Source organism: Bos indicus x Bos taurus, chromosome 26 (genome assembly GCF_003369695.1).
Source record: "Bos indicus x Bos taurus breed Angus x Brahman F1 hybrid chromosome 26, Bos_hybrid_MaternalHap_v2.0, whole genome shotgun sequence".
Lineage (NCBI taxonomy): Eukaryota > Metazoa > Chordata > Mammalia > Artiodactyla > Bovidae > Bos > Bos indicus x Bos taurus.
The window spans coordinates 24,208,198-24,232,107 of NC_040101.1; the positions used below are offsets into that span (position 1 = coordinate 24,208,198).

Sequence of the window (23,910 nt, forward strand, 5' to 3'; positions counted from 1 at the left end):
CCCCGACTCCACTGTCCCAGATGAGCGTTTTCCATTACTCAGCCTCATCTGAGGTCTGAGGATAGAATGCGGTGATTAATTTAGCTTGTTTCCAGAAAAATCAGAGCCACTACAGCAAATGAATATATTATTTGGTCCAAGTAGGTGTTTATTATTTAAGGCAAAGAGATGCCTCATTACAATCCCATTACACCTTCAGAGAGAAGCCTCAGCTTGGGTGGAGTGATCCATGGCAAAGATGCATATGTTTCATGACCTGTATCAAACCTTTTCCTGCTGCAGCAGGAAAGGAGCAAAGCTCCATGCTCACTGAAAGAAGGGAGACAAAAGCCAGCACTTCCATGCTCAAATTTTCTTTAGTCATCCCCTTCCATTGCATCAGCTCTGAAAAGACTGAGGTTAACCTGAGCTGTATTAAAAAATAATAATAATACAGTGGCAAAGATGATCGGAAAGCAGGGGTGGGGAGATTTTAATATTGCTGTTACTGTTAAGAGCCTGAGGCCCAGCAGAAGGAGAGCTAGTGACCATTTTCCTCCCTTAACATACTTGGAGCTCATTCTGAGCTACTCAAGTGAGATAAATGAGGCAATACATATGAAAGTGCTTTGAGCATTTTGGAGGACAGATACTCTATAAAAGCAAGGTAATATTATTATTAGTATGGATCTAGTTGTCTGTGTTGGAGAAGATCGATGTGAACTGGGGTGTGGGTGATGAAAAGGCTGCTTGATTCACAGCGAGAGACCCTAATTCCAGACCTAGATCTGTCACTCACCTGCTCTGAACCTTGGGCTGGTTTATCAATTTCTCTGTTTTCGTTTTTTTCTTCTTTTTTTACATACAGAGCTTAGATTCAAAATAATATTTTCTCAAATGTGTTATTCAATAAAATGCCTTTAGAGATGCTTCATGAAAATTTGGTTTATGATTGAAAGTTTAAAAAAGGAAATAAACTCCATTCCATGCTCTTTGTCTGGAGACTAACAAGCTCACCAGTATTTAAAGATTCTAGGATGTCCTGTGAGCAAGAAAGCTGTATAATTTGCATTCATCAAAACATTTTACAAAGGGATCCATTAAAAAAAAACTATTAAAATCCAACAATATTGATGTCCTATCGAATGGACATTGGGAAATGCTCTAAAAGATCTCAGAGTTCACTTCTTGGTCTAAAATTTTGTATCTCAGTATGAGCTTTCAACATGAAGTGCCATTTTGGGTGAGATAGCATGTTTTCCTGATATAAGTGGATGTAGACAAGAAAAGGAAAGATGGTATTTAAATATGTCATCGGTTTCAGTTAAAATATTTAAGACCAATGTCATCTGTCATTTTTAAACAGTCTATTCAATAAAATTAGATTGTATTTAGAGAAAGAGATCTGTCCTTGGCCCTCATCTGGTGCTGACCATTTAATCTGTTGTTTTTTAATTAATTGATTTTTAATTAAAGGATAATTGCTTTACAGTGTCGTGTTGGTTTCTGCCATACATCAACATGAATCAGCCATAGTTCTGTGAATAGTTCTCTAAGTGACTTAAACACTTAAAAGCATCCATGTTTTCTCTTCCACATCTACCAAGGACAAGTTTAAGTGGGCTGGGATAATACAGATGATTTACTCTGGCACCTAAGATTATTTAATGCATCGTCTATTTGTGGCCCAGACCTCGAAGGTTCACGAGGGCACTGATTCACTCCAAAGACACAGAGGTGGGAATTAGTTATGTGATGTTCGGGTTAGTGCTGAAATATTTTAGCTTGAACTCAGGGATGGTGCTACACCCCGCTGACAAGGAAGGAAACATGAATTGGGAATAGTTGTCTAAGGGTTCTAAATGCTAGTGTAAGGATGTTGATACTTGTCTTGTAGGAAATGGGGAACCACTGGCCCTCCATGGATGAATGACCCTTGGGCTAATTTCCACAGTTAATTGCTTCCATTAGGAAAAACAAAACAAAACATGTGGATGAACCACTTTTTTATCAAGTGTATTAGTGTATATATAATATATGTAAATATAATATTTCAATACCCTAATATTTGCAATGAACAGAAAGGCCAAATCAACCTGGCTTAATCAACAAAGGAGGGTTTGTGTAACTAAAAATAGCTAGCATGTATGGTTCCAGGCACTGTTTGTTAAATGCTTAATACTTACTAACTGATTTAATCCTTTCAACTCCATGAAGGACATGCTATTATCTCTAGTTTGCAGGTAGAAATTCTGAGGCACAAAGTTCTGTTCACATAGCTAAATTTCAGAGCTAGGATTTGAACTTAGCTTTATTTAAAGACCATTCTTTCAATCATTGCTTTACTGTCCTCTCTAACAAGTTCACACATGGCCAGACTTCTTAGGTATCCACATTCAGAGACTCCCAAGAGTGTCACAGAATTTGAACCATCTCTCTTTACCTTTTGAACCTACTTTTTTTTTTTTCTGGATTGGCTTATCCTCTACCTGCAAGATATATCTCAAACAGATCTAGATTTTATTTTTTATTTTGACTGCTTGCAAACTAACAGTAAAATATAGTTTCTCTCTCTGTGTAGTAATTCACAGTCATTCTAGAATCATGTCTTAAGTTTGCTTGGGTGGAATGTCCATTGCCAATCCAACGATCAGCGTTCCCTGAATGCTAGGCTTGCAAGATCACTTCTGGTGCTGAGGGTGGGAGAAAGTAGCAAAGACTGAGCATAGAGGGAAATTTGTCTGAGAGGGATGAGAATGTTTGTCAAAGAACATCAAGCTACCGTTGCCAGAAGAAATGTACATAAGAAAAATAAAATGTACATAAGTAAAGTCATGCATGGGGCAGCTTTTATACCAAACCTCACTTTGCGTTATCGACCACCTTGGATCCATGGGCAGGATTCATTGGTGGGCTCCTGACTCTGGATTATTCCTATAAAATTGCAATCAGACTCCAGAGTATGGCAGTAAGGTCTGAAAAGGGGTCAGGGACATGAAACCCTTTGAGTAAGGACGTCTTCCTTCTAGAATCACTTGAGTTCACTATGATCAACAATGAGAGGCTCATTCCTCTGTGTCTAAAACAGACTTGAAGCTGAACTGCTGACTGACTGATTGAGAGAATATGGGCAGAGATTACAATGAGAAATTTACAAGTTAGGTAGAATTGGAATTGTTGTCAAGGAAGACTGATGGATGTCCTGAAGCCTTTCAAGGAGAATGGATGATTCCTCTTGGAGAGTCTGAGCACTGAGCTACACAAAGGCTAAGGATCTTTTCAGGTTGTTCTTCTACCTTTAGGCTTATGTGCAATTCTGTTCTGTTTTGTTTTGTTTTGATTTGGGGTTTTTAAAGTGATACTGATATGTACCACCTTAGGTGAAGGGGGAAAGATTGCTGAGAGGAATGAGCTGGCATCCTTGAGGGAGATGGCAGGCCTTGGTCTGAGACAGCAAGCCCTGGTCTGTGTCAGCCTCTCCCTGAACACCTACTCCTCTGGGGTCAGAAGTCGGGGAGAAAGGATTCAGAACCGCCACCCCAGGGGTTCTGCTCACTGCCTCTCATTACCTCTGCCTTGTTTCTATCTTCCAGGACAACCAGAGGCTGAAAACATCATCAATTATGCAGAGTGTTTTTTCCCTCTTTTATTTAAGGTTTCCTGCTGAACTTCTCAGGGTACATGTTTAGATAAGCTAAGACCTGGAGTGCTCATTAACCTGAAGGTTAGTACTCTGGGGTCTCAGGTAAACATTTTTCCTCTGGGACATCTAGGGCTTGCTGAGCCTTAGGGAAGTGCTTCTCAAACTTGGATGTGCATATTACCCATCCATGGATATTATTAAAATACAGGTTTCTATTTGACAGGTGAGGCCTGAGGTTCTATGTGTCTAACAGTCTTACGGGTGATGGTCATGCTGCTGTTCCATAGACCACATTGAGAGATGCAAAGCTTGTCTGTTTTCTCCCTGTCCCTCGTTCTGTCTCATATATGCCTTCTGAGCATGTACTCTGTGTTTTGCAAATTTATCAGGATGCCTGATTCTCCAAAGTCATACATCTTTGAGAAATTATCCTTCAAAGTATCTAATGAGGCAATTATATTGTAACTGAGCTACCAGGCATCTCTGTCTTATTTTCTGATGACCTTACCTTGTAAGTGACAAAGGAAATATGTGGCTAACACTCAACTAATTGTTATTTCACAGATACACAAAAGGAAAATCTCTATCTTCCCTCATGCTACCTACGTGCCTGTCCTGGTGTTCCTCATCTTCACATTCTGTGGATACATGCCAGGGGCATGTATTAAATATTCTTCCTCTCCCCTTCCCTGTGTCTTTCCTTAGGACATGCACGTCATCAGCACAGATGAGAACCAAGTGTTTGCAGCGGTCCAGGAGTGGAACCAGAATGACACGTACAACCTCTACATCTCAGACACACGTGGAGTCTACTTCACCCTGGCCTTAGAGAATGTCCAGAGCAGCAGAGGCCCTGAGGGCAACGTCATGATCGACCTCTATGAGGTATGTCACAAGACATGTGTGGTCTTCAGCTACTGCGGTGCTTTGACTGGCAGTTGAAGGCCATGGGTTGGCCCTTCCCTCAGTCATTTTAATGACTAGTTCCTTACGTGGCCTCAGTTTTGGGAGAGGGAAGGGATTGCAGAACATTTATATTGGTTAATTTGCAATTCACAAGACATCTCTGGGAGGAATTCTTTGTTGACCAAGTCCAGAGGACTTGGAAAGTATCTGGGGAAGCAGTCAGGTAATTAAAAGGTTTGAATAAGAGTGGGTCTAGTATGAAGTTTGAAAATAGTCTTAAAGGACTAATAGATGTCAGGGGTGGAGCAAAGAAGTGACCGGCAGTGCTCTCTTACATCTCAAAAGAAAGAACGAAGAGAACATCTTTGCATTGCATCAGAACACACTCCCTTGACAAATGCTTTACCTATTTAGTTCATGCAGAATATTGAGCAGAGTTCCCTGTGCTATATAGTAGATCCTTGTTTGTTACCTATTTTAAATATAGCAGTGTGTACTTGTCAATCCCAAACTCTCAAGCTATCCTTCATATATGTGTAACTGAATCATGTTGCTGTACATGTGAAATTAACACAGCATTGTTAATCAACTATGCTCCAATACAAACTAAAACTTGAAAATTATTGTAGCTAAATATTGGGGGAAAAAAGACACTCACTTGGACTTGAAGACCTTTCTGACTACATAACCTCTACAGGCTGATTGTCATCTTCTCAGGGGTCCAATGTATAAGATAAGATTCATATGTCTTTCTTTTCCTAAAGAGGGCTAAGGAAGAGAAACAAAAAGCAGAGTTTACCAGATTTCCTTAAGGGAACTCTGACCCTTGTTTTCTCAGAAGGACCAGGTTCAAAATAAAGTCATGTGTTGGCTCAGTTAGCTTTCATGACAAACACCAACACTTTACTGGCTATCTAAAGTAGAGTCAGGTAAAAGAAAGCTGCTATTTGGGGACAGATTTTATCCATGCGTCAGTCTTGTGCTATGAAGGATTCATAGTGGGTTATAATGAGCCATTACAAAACATATTTGGAATTTGGGAAGTGCAAACATCTACTTATATTCTATTGAAAAATAGTTATAAAACTGATTTAAATGTGTTCAGTCACAATGATACTGTCATTTGGTTGAGGATAAGCTCAGAGAATATAAGTTGTTTGTGTGATGAGTAGAAAGGGAATCATATCCAGTTATGTCAAAGAAAGAAGCCAATTTCACTTAAGAAATGTAAACCTATCATTGGAATTCTTTTAATGCTGTCTATATTCCTTCATCTTTAGGTATTTTAGGGAATTTTCTTCTAGTATCTAAACTTCTCTGTATGCATAAAGGCATGTTAGCGAACTGTAAGCACAACTCAGAGCTCAAGTATTTGTAATGGAAATTACAGTAGACAGCATAGGACATAGTTTGTGTGTATATATTTAGGAAAATACCCTGCAAACTTATTATGCAGTCACAAATTTCTTCCACTTCATTTCCTGCCCATGTTCCCGATAAATATAGTATCATATATCTCAGCCTCAAACAGAACATGTATTCTGGAAAACATTTACATATTCTAGTGATTTACTTTTAAATTCATGTTGGATAAAATTGTGATTTAGGGTGTAAATTTTGGAGTTGAGCAGGCTGGATTTAAATCCTGGGCATGACACATATATATCTCTGTGAGATAAATCCAACAACTTTTGAGCCTTAGTCTCCTTGTTTAAAATAAGGGGATAAATGTAATATCTACTTGATAGGATTTCTTTGAGGATGAAATAAGCTAATCTTCTTAAAGTACTGTGAACAGTGCCTGAAATATAGCAATACTCAACAGATTATAGATAGTATAATCAATATTACATTCCAATGAGTTTAAGCCTGAAAACAATGTTCTAGTCTTATAATCTTAAAACCAACCCATATTATTTAAATGCCCAATGTACCTCCACTGTTCAGAATCTCTACTTCTTTCTGTATTGCAGTTAGCAAGGCCACATGCCATCCTTTATCACCAAAGTTGTCTTCTTATGCTGTGCTTGCATGCTCAGTCATGTCTGACTCTTCTCAGAGTGTGTGACCCCATAGACTATAGTCCTCCAGGCTTCTCTGTCCATGGGATTTCCCAGGAAAGAATACCGGAGTGGGTTGCCATTTCCTTCTCCAGGGGATCTTCCCAACCAGGGATTGAACCCGGGTCTCCTGCATTGCAGGCAGATTCTTTACTATCTGAACCTTTTCTTATAAACAAATGTAAATTACCACATTTCAGTCCTCTTTTGTAAATGTCATATAAACATTTAAACTTTAAGTGTGTTTTGTTGAAATATCACACATTTTCTTGCTTTGATCCAGCATTTACAGTGGAAATAGCTTGCTTCGAGAGTGTGAAATCTACTCAACGGTCCCACACTAATCAGCCAGTTGGCTTCTCTGGCCTTGGATCTGTCCCTGCTCTCTTGAAAACATCTTCTGATTTTCAGCTGGTGTTTTTCCTTCCTGCTGACCTTCTCCCTCTTTTTAAGTCCATGTGGAATGGTTTCTCTGGTTAATTTTATTTTCTGCCAAAATGGAAAACATTTTAATTAGTCCCTTGATGATGGAAAAGATGACAGATTTGAACAAGAATGACTTTGTCATGTCCTGTTATTTGCAACTGTCTCCATGAATGGTTTTCTGAAATCAAAAATTACTAACAGGCAGGGGCTGAGAAGAGGAACCAGAGTGGCTCTGAACACGGCCAGCCATTTTTTGGTAACCTTTGTGTTTTCCCTTTGTATCTCTCCTTTCAGTTGACTGTCTGTAGGGAAGCTGCTGGCTCTTATTATCCTCACTTTGAACTGTGGTGGGACTACATTCTGTAAAGGTGTTCTGCATCCTGGGGCCGGGGCAAGAAGAGGCTTTGTTTTATTAACCTGGCAGTTCACAGCAACTTGATTTGAAATTGATGTGATCAGAGCAGCAATGCCATATAGGCTGATTACCTAGATAGAAAGAATATTGGCTGACACGGACCCTGGCACATGTTCCTTAAAGCTGATTGTTCTGCCTAGCAGGAAGCTGAAAGCCATCCAGCATGAATTTCCCAGTAGAATGACAATGAATGATGAGTGGTTAGAGATAAATGAGAAGCAAGAAAATCCATAAATGAATTAATAAGGAGGAGAGATGAGCAACATGCCAGGTGGGGGTGACAGAGATAGAATATATAGAATGCACATCTGCTCACGTTTTGGGGGTGACAGAGGAAGATGACATGCATTCTTGGCTTCTACATGCTGATCACCTGCTGTTCTCATGTGCTGTTTAAATTATGTTAGCCGAGGTGAACTGTGTAACATGACTGTGTGATGAGTCTGTGTATCAGGCATATGTATCATTGGTGAGTCTGTGTGGGAAATGCAGAGGGAGGCACAGTTCTCATGAAAAATAATCATTTTATTCACTCTCTCCTTGGAACCTTACAACAAATGCAGTTCTCTAAGGCAATGGCACCCCACTCCAGTACTTTTGCCTAGAAAATCCCATGGACGGAGGAGCCTGGTAGGCTGCAGTCCATGAGGTCGCAAAGAGTCAGACACGACTGAGTGACTTCACTTTCACTTTTCACTTTCATGCATTGGAGAAGGAAATAGCAACCCACTTCAGTGTTCTTGCCTGGAGAATCCCAGGGACGGGGAAGCCTGGTGGGCTGCCGTCTATGGAGTCGGACACGACTGAAGCGACTTAGCAGCAGCAGCTACACCAGAACCATGTGTATGTATGTGTTGAGATAGGGAAATGTTGGGGACAAAGTGTTGGGGCCCTATCTTACATGGTTTAGTTATTGAAATGCCAAAAATTCCCCTCGATGTGAGGTAACCATTGCCATGGACCCCATTCATGAAGAGTCAAGATGTGAGTCAGGAAAGTTGGCCTCAGAGCAAAAATGCTGGGTAGTGATTTTTGTTGAAGAAAGATCACAGTAAATAGATAATATTTGGGATACCATTTAGATACTTTATAAAGAAGCTTTTAAATTATCTCATTCAATCTATATATTAACTTTATGACACAGGGACTGTAATCATCACTCTTGTTTATAAGTAAATGGAGGCAGAGAAAATGCAATCATTTTTTATAAGATTACAAAGCTCATAAGTGTCAGGATTAGGATCTGCATTCTAGAGTGTGCAATCTTTTAACTAGAAACTATTGTGTGTCTCTAGAAAGATCAGTATTCAGGCTTCTATTTGATTGTGGCCAAGTAGTAACCATAAGATAGAAGCCCATTAGAGAGCAGCATAAATCATATTAGACTATACCTACAGAAGAGATCAGACGGGAAGAAGAAAATGGTCTGGGAAAAAGCCAGCATAAACAGAATCAACAGATGATGGCTTTGGACCTGTTCACCATTTACTACACCAAGTCCTGAGCCTGCAGTTTAAGCAAATTCACCCTATGTTATCCTGAAACTCCCACTTTTGCCTGGTGGATGTGTTCATACAAGAGAATCCTAGAAACAAGTGTCCTAAGATTCTGTCATTCCTGAGGAGCACAATTCTCCAGTGGCACCACGTGGAGCAGGTCACAGAAGACAGCAGGCTTAATGGTGGCTGGAGCAAAAGAGCTGCGATGAGTGTGTCTGAGACACATGGTTCCTGGTATATCTGTCTGGAGTGGATGATGATACGGAGTCTGACAGCTCTGGGCAATATCCTCCCTCCTCTGGGAAGGGGATATTAATTAATGATGATGGCGAGCCCTTTGGTTTAATGGACAATGACAGTTCATCCCAGACAAGCAGAAGGGGTTGTGTTGAGAATGTAGCCACCTGGCTGCGAATTCAGAATGCACAGAATGTATGCATGCATGAGTGAGGCACAGTGGGCGGTATGACAGATGTAACTGGTGAGTGGTGCATTTTGTTACACACATAGTGTCTTCTGTATGTTATGAGCTGCTGCTGCTGCTGCTGCTGCTAAGTCGCTTCAGTCATGTCCGACTCTGTGCGACCCCATAGATGGCAGCCCACCAGGCCCCCGTCCCTGGGATTCTCCAGGCAAGAACACTGGAGTGGGTTGCCATTTCCTTCTCCAATGCATGAAAGTGAAAAGTGAAAGTGAAGTCGCTCAGTCGTGTCTGACTCTTAGCGACCCCATGGACTGCAGCCTACCAGGCTCCTCCGTCCATGGGATTTTCCAGGCAAGAGTACTGGAGTGGGGTGCCATTGCCTTCTCTGATGTTATGAGCACCTCTCTCCAAAAGAGAAAGCTCCACAATTCTGATGATGTAGCTACACCTTGATTCTTGGGAAAAGACTACCTCTTACAATCCAGCATAAGAGGTAGGGAAGAAAATTCCTCTCCCATTTAGGACATAGTTATTGCAAGACATACAATATACCCTCTAATTATTTAAGGTGATTCTCTCCCTGGGTAGGTGAGTGCTTCCTGACCAAGACAACAGGGAAGGAAAAAATATATAGTCTTTCTTGGCAGTGGGTTCTCTGATGACAAAGGCACTTGCTGGGTATGTGTCTCTCCTGGCTGGGATCCTTTCTTTAGAACAAAAAATATCCTGTCTCCAAAGACATAATGGTGGCAATATGTTCTCTTTCCTGCCATTGTCGTTTATTCATTTTTTAAATTCTCTTCTAAGTTTGATATTTCAGATTCATAATTAAAGTCTGAGATAGAGAGGATGGGAAGAATCAGCTCCCAGTCAGCATTAGGGAAATAAGCAAACTTTCCTGTGTGGGAATCTTTCTAACATGGCCACCATGTGGAATGTATGAAAGATTTGGGGTAGGAGAGCACCTTCTAGGGAGGAATATTAAGAAACAAAGGAGTTATCTGGAATTCTTTCTTAAAATCACTAAAGAAATCTAAGTCCCAGGACCTGGCATATTCTGACTCTCAAAAAAAACCTGCAGAGTGAATGTATACTTCCTTAGACATTCTAGGTGCTATTTTCCTGGTACTTAGAATGCATAAGTGATGGATATTAAAAATATTCATTGAGCAACTACTGAGTACATGTACTGAAGAATGAATGAAAAGCAATTTCCTGTAATATCTACATATAACATTTCTCTCAGGATGAGAGAGGAGTTTGAAGAACTAGTATTGCCAAAGGGTTAGGTTCTTGGGTTCTCAAGTCAGACACACTGATGTGGAGTGCATTCCCAAAGTTCTTAGGGGGATGACCTTAGAGTAATTGGTTCTTGCATGTGTAGGATGAGGATGCAATGAGTGTACCACTTACCCTGCATGGAGGGATGGATGCGCACTTGCTTGCAAAAAGCCTTTCATGTCATGTCTGACATTTCTTAAGTATTTCATCAATTTGGGGCACTATGAATTCGTTCTCTCTTCTAATGCAGAATTCTTACTATTTTACTAAAAACAAAAGTAGCACTTCTTGTATAAACTGACTTTCCATTATTAATTTCAATGAGAGAATATGGTGGATTGAATGATAATCCAGAAATTATACCCAAGTGAGACATGATGATGTGCGAGATGACAGGAGAAGCTAGGAAGAAGTCACATGTGGTAAGAAGTTTGAGGAGTACCAGACACATTTCCAGGAAGACCAGTGCCCTTGAGAAGCTTACATGGTTGTTGAGAGCCAAGATACAGATACCATCTGTGTGGGAGACATATTGAAGGGCAGAGAAGAAGAGTTGGGGACAGTCAGGATTAAAAGAGAGGTTCTGGTTTCTGGTAAAGACTTACTGAGCTGGGTCTTGAAGGATGGGTAGGGAGAGATAAGCGTTGGGATGCTGTCCCAGGGAGTGGGGGTAGCCTTCATGATCAAAAAAGGAAGAGAAGAGAAGTAAAGGTGGCACTTTGAGGCTGATATCCTGAGGGCAGGGCTTTGTGTTGTCTTGAGGTTTGAACTCTGACACTTCATGTTGAAAAATCCAGTCAATGTGGTATTTTTGGCTTGTAGGATGTTAGAGAATAAGAAATAATGACTAAATAACTTTGAAACTTTGGGTATCATATTCCCCCATATGACAAAGAAGTAAAAGTGGCTTCTCAACATACTCAGCGTCTTTGTGCAGAATTGAGACAGGCAGAAGAGGTAATAGCAGTTCTTCCCTTAAGGGAGGCAGACTGCCAGCAGCAGGGTGTGCCATCTCCATAGGTGCATCTTCTTGACCTCTGTGTCTACGTGAAGGCATGCTTCAGTGGGAATACTAGTCCACCTTCCACCCAACAACCTGCCCTGTCATCCCACCACAGCCCACCCCAGTGCACAAATGGGCTCATGATGTGAATGCAGAGGGAGTTGTTTGGAAACAAAAATGTGTACCCTCATCCTCAGCAGAAACCTAGACCTTAGACACACACACACACACACACCCACACACCCACACACACTACTACATATGTGCATATATGTACACACACATACACACATGTACACACATATTCCACATTTTGGGTACTAATACTGCTCCCTTTGTATCCAGAGTCCACAGTAAGAGGGTAGAAGTTCTAGAAACATAACGAGACCTCATAACAGGCATGCACTGAGACAGGCAGGCGGGCTTCTCAGGCTCAGGGAAAAGGAACCATGAGTGGCACGAAAACCTAACAGCCGGCAAGGCTGACCATCTTTGCAGACCAAGCCCAAGAAGCCTAAATAAACAGATAAATAAATAAAATAAAAATACCCTCCAAATGGGATTTTCCCAGATTAAGTGCCTTGGCCACAGGAGGAAAATAAGCAGACCTTCTTCAGCTCTATCCTTTATTGTGATGCATCCCCCTGGCTTTGCTAAGTTTGTACTCCTCAAGATAAACCTGAAGGCCAGGTTGCCAGAGATGAATTACAAAGCTCTAGAGGCATTTGATAAAGCCAGACAATCAGGGGCCAATAAAGTCACCCGCTTCTGCAAATCAAATGCACCAGCTTCTAAACACGCGTAGCCCTGCTCTGACACCTGGGCCAAAAGAGGAACAGGACGGGAAACAGCAAGGGAACTACTGGAATAGGTAATGTTTTTTTTTTCCTTCTCTATGTCCTATAAACTTCGAGTGTTGCATTGTCCATGTTTGGTACTGCTATGGAGGGAAGACAGGTACAACTGTGGGAAAATTCTGATTTATGAAATCAAAGCTTTAAAGAATTGTCAGTATAGTGTCATTTAAATATGTAACAGCCTCTCGAACATATGCAAGACCAACATGGGCTTCCCTGGTGTGTAATCCTTATGGAGCCGGTGTAGTGAATAAATAAACGTTGTTTGCAACTAATATACCATTGTTAAGAGGTAGAGTATTCCTTGAAATTTATGTCTTCCACATTTGTGGAGGATCCACAGTGTGTAAAAAAGTATTCTGGCTACTGTTACAGGCCCCAAATGAAGCTTGTTTTCCTAAGTAGTTCAAAGTATTCCCCCCAGCAACTCATTTATACCATTTATTTGCTTAACAAACTTGTTGTTGCAAAAGAGTACAAAGTTGGCTCAATTCTAAATTATCCCAGATGCCAAAACAGCAGGTACGAACTAATGAGGTTTGACTGTGTCAAAAGCAAAGGCAAAACGTGCGTGTTCTATTGATAGAAGCCCAGCCTCTTTGAAGTGACAAAGTCATAGCTGTATTTGGTGAAAGAATGTCGGAAGTCTAACAGATTTGGGTGTGAACCCCAAGTCTTTGTGATCCTCAGCAATTAGATTTCATTTATGCCTGTTTCCTCGTCTGTAGAATTGGGATGATAGGTGCTGTGCAGGTTTATAGCAAATATTGGAGGTTTTACCTAAAAAGGACTGGGTTTAGTGTTTTGTACATGGCAAGGACTGATACCATGGTTTCATCCTTCTGCTTAAATTTTTCATATTATAATATACAAGGGAAGTCAGATAAAGGACCTGAGTTAAGTTAAATGGGTTCAGGTATTCTTTCTAGCTTATTCACTTACTCTCTGCCTGTGCTCCAGAAAGCCACTTAATCTAAGTTTCTATTCCCTCATCCTCAGATGAGGCTGTATCTCCTTGGCTTTTGTGAGGATTAAATGAGATAACCTTTGCAGAATGTTAGAATGCACCTGTCAACACATTTCAGACCCTTTTCTCACTACCAAGTTTTCCTGGATTGTTATAATTTAAAGTAGAGTCAATTATGCATAAATATGTTTAATTCTAAAACATGTGAAAAATATGGCACACAGCTAATGATTTGTTCCTATACAGTTTTGGCAACTTCTTTATTGTTGCGTCTTTCCTAAGATATAAAAGAGAAAAAGTAATCATGTTTGCAGAGTCAAATAAATAATAAGGGCTGTTTATGGTAGGATTAATAGTACTATAGAAATTGAGGAGGAATTGTTTGACAATTTAGGAAAACCTACTTCTTTATGTTTAAAAGCTGTTCTCTTTTGCTTAATGTATTTTGGTAGTTTAATAGACCTTTTACAGAAAAAAAATAGTGATAGTCATCGGATCCAGAGTTTGCACTGATCTCTTTTAATTGCCCAAGGCTGTGAATAGTGCAGTGATTTCATCATTAAGGGCAGGGGCTGTGAAACCACAGAGCTCTGGGTTAAAATCCCTGGGCTACCACTTACCATCTATATGCCATTAGGTGTTGTGATCCTGGGCAACTCACTTTACCTGAATGAGCTTCAGTTTCCTCACTTGTGAAATAGAGTGAGTGATATTTACCCAAAAGGACTATTGCAATAACTAAAGGAGATAAAGTATTTAAGACTATGAGTGCTTGCCTAAAATAAAATAAAAGTTGTCGTCGTTAAGTCGCTAAGTCTTGTCTGACTCTTGGCGACCCCATGGACTACAGCATGCCAGGCTCCTCTGTTCTCCACTATTTCCTGGAGTTTGCTCAAATTCATGTCCATTGAGTTGGTGATGCTTTCTAACCATCTCATCCTTTGCCACCCTCTTCTCCTTTTGCCTTCGGTCTTTCCCAGAATCAGGGTCTTTTCCAGTGAGCCAGTGCTTCGTATCAGGTGCCAAAGTATTGTACCCCCCTATTTGTTTATCATTTGCCAAGCACAGAACCAACAGCATCAGTTTATCTCTAGGCAGCTGTAAGCTACTGTCAACCTACCTTAGAGGAGATAAGAAGACTGTCAAGCTTGCATTGGGATCGCCCAAGCATGGGGGCATGGGGCTATTGCATTGTCTCCCACAGCCCGGGGAGTCGTACACAAGCACAACCCTCACTCTCATTCCTTCAAGACAAGTGATCACAGTTGAATTTGATAGTCTGGTTTCTTTTGTAAGTACAATAATTACATTTCTTCTCAAATTGAGGTATTTTTCAGCCATGTCCATTTTTCCCAGGTAGCAGGGATAAAGGGAATGTTCTTGGCTAACAAGAAGATTGACAACCAAGTGAAGACTTTCATCACATACAACAAAGGCAGAGACTGGCGTTTGCTGCAGGCTCCAGACACAGACCTAAGAGGGGACCCTGTGCACTGCGTGCTGGTGAGTCTTCATATGGGGGTGAAATGCCCCACGTAGTGAGGGCTGGAGATGGAGGTCAACAAGCAGATGTACATGGGCCCAGGGCTTCTTGCTCAACTGAGGAACAGGACTGGATGGGGCAGGGTGTGAAGGCGGTTATAGGAAAGAGTCACAGCTTTGCTGCTTGTGATGGACCAAAGCCATAAGAAAACGTAAGGCTCTTGCTTGTTTCCAAGGATGTTCAGTTGCTGTCCAGTTTCTGATAAGGACCGCATATTGTAGTTTAAGGGAGAGTACGATAGTTTCCAGTTGTGGTGGGAAAAGATACCCTTACTTTCCCATGAATAACCTGTTAAGGATCTAATGACACATAAATTCAGCTGTAAAGTTGGTGGACTGAATGCAGAATTGTGTAAGTGTATTTCCCAGTGGACATGCTTATTCATATTTTCAGAGAAATTTACGCCTCAAACAAAGGTAAGGACCACTGATTTAAATCCTTAATCGGTATTCTTTATAATATGTTCCATTCATTTATGTCATTATATAAAGCTAGTATTGATAAACTATGGTCTGTGGGGCAAATCTAGCCCACTGCTTGTTTTTTAAATAAAATTATATTGGAACATAGTCATGCTTATCCACCTATATATTGTCTATGGATACTTTTGCTTTACAGTGGCAGAGTTGAATAGGCATGAGAAACTGTGTGGTCCATCAATGAGATATTTATTATTTGACCCTTAAAAACAAATTTTTTGACCTCTGCTTTGAAATATGGCTTGTAAAAACTTGTCTAGCATTGGGGCAGTAAATAGATTAGATCACATTATTTTGTATTTGATTATATGATGGTGTCCAAGAGAAGAATCACAAATGTGTCTTGTCTTCAAGAAGTTTGCTGTCTACTTGAGAGAGAATAGATTAATGAGTGAATGATTATAAGGTCACATCCTACTTTTTTTAGTATTTATGATACCTGCCCTTTACTTGACACATGAATTTGATACTGAGTGAATGAAGGAGGGGAGGCAGGGATTAATTGTAAAATAATATATCATTAAATGCTAATTTCTAGAAAACAAATCCAAAGTTTCATTTAAATTCATAAAAGGGAGACAGCAGTCTGTAAAGCTAGAGAAGAGACCTCTTAGTTTTAGTAAGAAGGACTGGATATATACCAGTTATTCACACCCACCAAACAGTCCCAGCTTTATTTAACGTTATGCACACTGAGCCTGCTTCCTTCTGTCCCATGAAGTCTGAGCAGTCACTTTGCAGGTTCGTCTCCTACAGCTGTAGGCAGGTCACCCTCCCAGTGGAGAAGATGCCACAGCCATAGCTTGACCTTATTAGCTGCAGAGGATACCACAGTTGTCATCATGTATCAGGGGAAGCAGTCTGAAATTCTGCCTCCCACTCAGCTTATATCCCTATTAGTGGCAACTTACAGGGGGAAAAAGCCAGTTGTTACTCAGTACACAAATCCAGTTACAGAGTAAGTGAATGTAGCAGTTATGTATTGAATGCCTACTCTATGCAAGGCATATAGCACTTAAAAATATTTATTTATTTTTAATTGATTGATGATTGGTTTACAGTATTGGTTTGATTCCTGTCATGCATCGACATGAATTAACCATAGGTGTACATTATGTCCTCTCCCTCTTGAATTTTCCTCACACCTCCCACCCATTCCCACCCCTCTAGATAATTACAGAGCACCAGTTTGAGTTCCCTGAGTCATACAGCAAATTCCCACTGGCTATTTAAAAGGCAAATAGCATTTTAAAAACATGCCCACCTTCCTCATTCAGCTGTTCCAAGTTGAAGACAAAGATGCAGGAGATGTCCCAGTGGCTTAATGCTATCTTCCATCCCATCATGCATGTTGATGACTGAATGCCCATGAGAAAAAGCCAACTGTATCACCTAAAGAGGCTTTCCTGGGTGCTCTGGCATCATAAATGAACCATTAGAAATGCCTCTTATACAAAGCACTTAGTGAGACATTCCTTGCTCCTCCCCCAGCCCAGAATTACGAAGTCTAATTGCTGTGCCTCCGAATTATAAATGCCGTATCACCGTACATCCGTACATCCCCATCTCCACTGAGACCGTCCTAATACAAGCATCGTTATTCCTCCCTGTCCCTACAGTGACAGCTGCTCCTCCTGTCTCTACCTGGCAATTTCATCTCACCATAGCAGCCAATTCAACCTTTCTTTCCCCCTTAAATCTAACTTCATTGAGTTGAAATATGCATTATTTCATTTTATGTATTTTATGTATTAAAATACATAAAAGCATTTTAAGAGTTTAGTGATAAATCTTGACAAATGTATAGACTCATGTTGTAACAGCTACCACAGTCAAGATACAATATTTTAATCACTCTAAAAAATTTCTCTATGCCTCTTCACAGTCAGTACCCACACCCTTGGCCCTAGACAACCTCTTATTTGCTTTCTTTCATGAGAGATTAGTGGAGAAGGCAATGGCACCCTACTCCAGTACTCTTGCCTGGACAATTCCATGGATGGAGGAGCCTGGTAGGCTGTAGTCCATGGGGTCGCTAAGAGTCGGATACGACTGAGCGACTTCCCTTTCACTTTTCACTTTGATGCATTGGAGAAGGAAATGGCAACCCACTCCAGTGTTCTTGCCTGGAGAATCCCAGGGACAGGGGGAGCCTGGTGGGCTTCCGTCTATGGGGTTGCATACAGTCAGACACGACTGAAGTGACTTAGCAGCAGCATTAGAGATTAGATTGTTCTTTTCTCAAATTTTACATAAAGGTGTCAACTTAAACTGTAAAAATTCAGACCATGTCCCTCCTTTCCTTAACCTTCTAATGACTTTCTAATTCAGATGGAATGAAATTCAGATATTTGACTGTTGCCTGCAAGATTCCGCATGGTCTGGCCCCTGTCCACTTCTCCTGCCTGGTCTCCAGACTCTCTCTTTCCTTACACATTGGCCATGGTGAGGGAAGAGATCATGCCTTTCCATACCATTAGCTCACTGCACTCTTTTATGTTTTAGGCTCTGTATCTGCCATTATATTATATCTCTTAAAATGCCCTTCTTCTAGTATGACTTTTTCTTGGCATTCAGATCCTTGTTTGAGAACCTTCCATCTCAGGAGCTTTCTTGAGCATCCTCTGAAACTGCACTTGGTCCAATTTCTTTTTTATTCAGGATCTTTCTCACTCTGAAATCAGCACATGCATCTGTTGACTTGCTAGTATATCTCCTCCCACTCACTGTGAGCTCCACAAGCATAGGGACCATGGTGCTCTTTTTGGTCACCGAAGAGTTAGCTCAAGAGCCATACTTGACACATGGTGGGTGCTTAATATTTGTGTTGTGGAGAGTGTTGTCTTTGTTTCAGGCGGACATGCCATGGACAGATGTTTGAGTTTCATATTTGGACTTTAGTGGAAGCCTTTCCTTGCTATTGATAGTCACACTGAAAAATGTGTTATAATAGCCACCTTCTGAAGTTCATGTGTACAAGTTGACCCCACAGTTAACAGAATCACTAGGCTCATTGAGACTGAGGAAAAATCAATGAAGGAGATATAGACATACGGTACCCAAGAGTCTTTGGGCCTTCCTCTCTCTTTAATCCTATTATTTAATGTACTTTAAATCTGAGCTCTAGAAAACAGGCAGTAGAATGAGGAGGAGAAAATGAAAAAAGGAAGAAGAAACAACAAAAAAATAATATACAACTCTGCCAAGGCACAGAATAAGAAAGATCTTTGAGCTTTAGGAGACCCAGACTGTTAAAAACTTCCTTAGGTTTGGGAGCTGGTAGCAGAGAGGAGATAAAAAAAGATTTTAGATTGTGAATACTTGGAAAGTGACAGTGTCACTGGAAACACAGCCTAGTGATTAGAAAAGAGATTTTTTTTTTTTCCCCCAGCAGGGTTGTTGCAAATGTGGAACAAGTTCAGAACTGCAGCCCCAAATGGAATGTTCCTGGTAAAATACATTATATAGGAATAAGACATCCAGGGTAATCTGGGCTGTATTTTTAGGACTTTTAGATTGATTGCCTGGAGGGCTCAGCTGGGATTTCTTTCCCCTGAAGACCACATTGTACAGTTAGATAGGGTGTTATAGGTCATGGTCCACCTGACTGCAGAACCTCAGGATTGGGCTCCCTAGAGGCAAAATGTGAGCTGAGCCTGGAACAAATCCTTAGGCCCCAAGGGACAGCCTAGTGTTTCATGGAGAGAAACCATGCCTTCTCGATGGGTTCAGTTGGCAGCTTCCTACTGGAGCTAAGCTGCAGCTGCCCCAGGAGATTCGACCCTGCTTCCTGCTCCTCTGCACTGGTTGCCACTTTCCATATTCAGCAGTGCTGAATGCCCTCCACCCAGCCAGCTGGCTGGGGCCACCCTCTTCTTTGTCCCCGACTCCTGACAAAAACTTCAGTGGATCCCGACTCCTGACAAAAACTTCAGTGGATCCCACGTTCCAACTCAAGATCAGAAGCTGTACAAGTGTGTGTGTAGGATGTCTTGTGTGTGTGGATGTCTTGGATCATTTAACCCTTCTCTGCTGCTCACCCACAGTGCCAGGAAGACAGCAATTCATTCGTAGATCAATTGACTTCAACAGGCATTCACTGGACACTTGCAGTGGCCAAAGGATTTTGTTGGTTAAAATAAGAAATACAAGCATAAGGCCAAAGGAAGGTGATTGGGGTCTAGAGGTCCGCGGTATTCTTCAGGAGCATGTGAGCGGTCCGCGGTATTCTTCAGGAGCATGTGAGCTCCCTGGATTTGAATGCAAACCTTTGTGTTTGCTTCCTTTGTGCCCTTTTCTTGGGAAAGAGTCTTCAGTTTGCATCAGAATTTCAAAATCTGTACTTGACCCCAGAAAGATTGACGACTAAGGATCTAGTTGCTCCCGGTATTGACCAGCTGGTGATACTCCGTTCCCTATGCCTATGTGTGAGTCAGAACCACAGGCAGCTTCCACACACATGTGTTGGTCCCTCTGTCCTTATAGATCAGCTCCTAGATCATGGTGATTCCAGTGTACAGTTTTGTAGGTTTTTAATATGAGAAGTGAAGGGAAACAGATAAAGGTCTTTGGGATAAGCTGTGTTTTAACTCATACTAAATTAGAGATAACTCATGCTGCAGTCCATGGGGTCGCAAATTGTTGGACATGACTGAGCCACTGAACTGAACTGGAAAGATACCCAGTGTATGTTCCCTAATGGGAGAAAAGAAGGCAGGAAGGCAGAAATGGACAAAGTGCCCCCTTCCTGGGCAAAATGTGCCTAAGAACTGGAATGCCTTGTCTCATGTTTTCCAGGAGTTTGCAGTGGTTTGAGAGACATTATAACAGCCTCTCTATCAATCTGTGGTGACCTCACCTTAATAAATATCCCAAACTGTTTAAGTGTAAATGTTTAAGTTTAAAAAGTGAAGATGAATCACTTAACATCGTTTTTCTGCAATGTGGACTATGTAACTAACTTTCTTGAAAAAAAGGAAGAAAGGGGAAAAAACCATAGAATATTTTCCTTTTACCAGTTGGGGGCAATCCAGTACTACAAATGTGCAAGTGAGGGAAAAAAAAAAGTACACGAGAAAGATCGTTTGTAATGTTGCTGCTACTGCAGGAACTGGTGTCCTTTCTTCCCAAATTAATTTTTCTCAGGCCTCCGAAAGCCATAGCAACAGAGCAGTGCTGAAATGACCAATTGAAAATGCCCTCTTTCTTATGTAATGGCAAGTGCCCTCTCATAAATAATCCCTGGGTCAGGTGGCAAGTTAGTCTCACAGTCTTCCGAACTGCAGGGCTATGACGTATGTGACCAGTGGCTGACTGAAGATTGCCACCTGGGTGCTCTCTTGGCCAGGGCTATCCTGCTCTGTTGGTATAAAAGGCCATCCACTAAGCCCCCGTGTCTAAGTATAGTAGTAATCATTTCTTTGAATACCATGGATATTCTCACGTTTCTCTGGTAATGTGGTTTATAATAATACCTAAGCCCATGCACTTCTGGCATTGTTCTGAGTAGAACAGTAAAGTAAGATCTTTCATGCCCTAACTTCAAAGTGCTGCCTGATATTTCAAGTGTTTATTGATTGTCTTTTTTAGATTCTATGTGAGATTTTACAGAAGATGTAAAGCAGTACTTGATGTTTTCTCTTTATTTGTCAAGTGTATCTCTTAGGGCGATAAAACTCTGCATACTCGATGACATGATCCAGGATTGTGCGTGGTAAATAAGCTGTGGTAAATCAGAGAAAGCAAGATCTGATAGGTTGCAGTTGTCAGGAACATTTTCATGGACACATGGTTTGACACCTCTGGTTATCCTGTCTCAGCATCTGCCTGAGTGTTGGTCAGCACTTCCTTGGGGCCTCTGTAGCATACCATACCCTCGCTAATCTTCCTCTTGGACAAAAGGCAGCCAAGTTTTGGGGTCTGACTGTTTCTTCTTACAGGGGTGGTCTTTTTACCCTTATGGAACATTGCAGAGTAAGAATTCCATTTTTGAAAGCTGTACATGAAATTTTCATGCAAAGCCAACCATTTATTATGGTCATCATTCCTTGGGAGTTTACTCCCTCTGTTGGCAGTGATGGAAATACCCTATTGTGACCCATTGTGTCATTTCACCAGGGTTTTGGCTGCTTTTACTTCTGAGTTTCATTTTTAGTTTGTCATTTACTCTATCCCATCTAAATGTAATCACTGCATCTCTGTCGCTCTCCGAATATCTGCTGGCTGAGACTTACAGAGCAGAATGAAAGTAATAACAGAGGTACATTGGTGATTTCAAAAACTCAAGTCGATAAGATTAGAAAATAATCTTCCTGAGAGATGAAAAGTGACGTGGGTTCAGTCACAAACTTGTCGTTGTTGATGATTCAGTACAAGGACAATTTTAAATGAAATTTGTGTGAGATTTACTATCCTGTTTGGTTTTTTTTTTTTTTTTTAAACTGTTGATGTCTTCATCTGAAAACTTGATGGAGTTTTGTATGCACAAACAAGTCCCTTAAATTTTTGTTTAAATTGTTGTCATTTGCGTGTTTCATCTACAAGAACTTCTATGTTGAATTACACTGAATCTGATAATACCCTTACACAGACATTATGTCAGTTGTCTGGCGGATGTAAAGACAGTTCCACATGTCATACAGCTTCTTCTACAGAACTGAGACCAAGGCTTCATATGACTAAGAGATGCCAAGTGACTTCTTCAGAGCACCTCCAGCCTGGCTGTACTTTCTGTCCAATCTCAAACCCCATTTCTCCTCATTGGTCTTACCCAACTACCTGTTGTATTACAGCTCCACTCTTCTGCTCCTTTTCTTTGTTACTGATATTACTCAGACCCGAAATGTCTTTTATCCCTCTGAGCATCTCATCTGCAATTCAAATCCTACCCACCTTTGCCTCCGTCGCCATTTTCTCCTTGAAATTTCCCCTCAACCGAAGTTAAATGTAGGCTCCTATCCCCTAGAATTTCATATTTTGTCTGTATTTATCTCATGGCTGTTAAAATATATTCCTTTATGATAATCAATAGAAAGATCTTAAATTGTATACTCCTCAGTGGCAGAGACCAAATTTTAGTCAGTGTTAAGTCTTTCATAAAACTACACCACATGTTTTGCAGATAAAGTATTAAAATGTTTGTTGAATGGCCAAACGGCAGTTATTTCAGTAGACTAGACTTGAAATGAAAGTGCTCTCTCCTTCAACAGTTTGGCAGATGTCTTATACTTAGTGGGCACCAGATATCTGTGGAATGAAATACGGGTGGATGGATGGGTTCATGGATGGGTGGATGGATGGGTGGGATGATTGAATGAATGGATAGGAGCTCTGAATCTGAGTTTTAAATGACCATTTAGATGGTGTACTTTCATGATCCTCATTTCTCCTCTTCTCAGCCCTATTGCTCCCTACACCTTCACCTTAAGGTCTCTGAGAATCCCTACACATCAGGGATCATCGCCAGCAGAGACACAGCCCCCAGCATCATAGTGGCTTCAGGTAAGCAGCTTGCCTGGTCTGCTCACTGCTATAAATTGTATTTATTTTAAGAAGCCCAGTAGCTGTGCTTGGAACTTAATGAGCAAGCTAAAAATATTTTTGAAAGGCACCTAAGCCACTGACCCTGAAGCAAGTATGCTGAAAAACCCTGCTCAGATAGAGTGTTTGCCGTCGAAATCCACCTCAGGCAGTGCACACTGCCAGCACAGCCCGTCGTTAGCTTTTGCAGAAAGTTCTCTTCACTAATGGTGATGTGCTCTCTCCAGGTAATATAGGTTCTGAGTTGTCAGACAGTGACATCAGCATGTTTGTTTCTTCGGATGCGGGAAACACTTGGAGACAGGTAAGAAAGTATCCTGGTTAAGTTACTGGTGTTTAAATGTGTTAAAAATTGTCCAGATTGTTTAAGTTCTGGGAACTTACTCAGTCACACATGAATCCTAAAGCTTCTCAATGTGTTTATTCCCTTATTTGTTTTATTCATGGCTTACAAAAGTTCTGAGTTCAGCATATATTTATTAAATTTGATTTCTTTGTGTGATAAGTGAGCCTTTGCATGCGTGCTCAATCACTTTCATCATGTCCGACTCTGTGCAACTCTATAGACTGTAGTCTGCCAGGCTCCTCTGTCCATGAGATACTCTAGGCAAGAACACTAGAGTGGGTTGCCATGCCTTTCTCCAGGGGATCTTCCCAACCAAGGGTTCAAACCTGGGTCTCCTGCACTGTAGGAGGATTCTTTACCATCTGAGCCACCAGGAAAGGCCTAAAAAATTGACACTTTATCACAGCCTATATGTAAGAAAGTTTATAAGTAACAATGAAACAAAATTAGATATGACTGAATTTTCCCCTTAAAAGAAAGCGGGAAATCTAGAGAGTTTATTATGTAGGGAACATGAAGCCTGGAAGGGAGATTACCTATCTA

At 41.0% G+C, this 23,910-nt stretch overlaps 1 protein-coding gene across 4 annotated transcripts in view; it reads left to right on the forward strand.

Annotated features, from left to right (window-relative positions):
• The window catches only part of SORCS1 (sortilin related VPS10 domain containing receptor 1), a 576,537-nt gene that overhangs the window by 442,887 nt on the left and 109,740 nt on the right, over positions 1-23,910 (forward strand). For all 4 annotated transcript variants that reach the window (XM_027528998.1, XM_027528999.1, XM_027529000.1 and 1 more), the window contains exons 9-12: positions 4,328-4,507; positions 14,817-14,963; positions 22,880-22,982; positions 23,249-23,325. In XM_027528998.1, the coding sequence (XP_027384799.1) occupies positions 4,328-4,507; positions 14,817-14,963; positions 22,880-22,982; positions 23,249-23,325 (507 nt within the window). The remainder of the gene's footprint in view (positions 1-4,327; positions 4,508-14,816; positions 14,964-22,879; positions 22,983-23,248; positions 23,326-23,910) is intronic.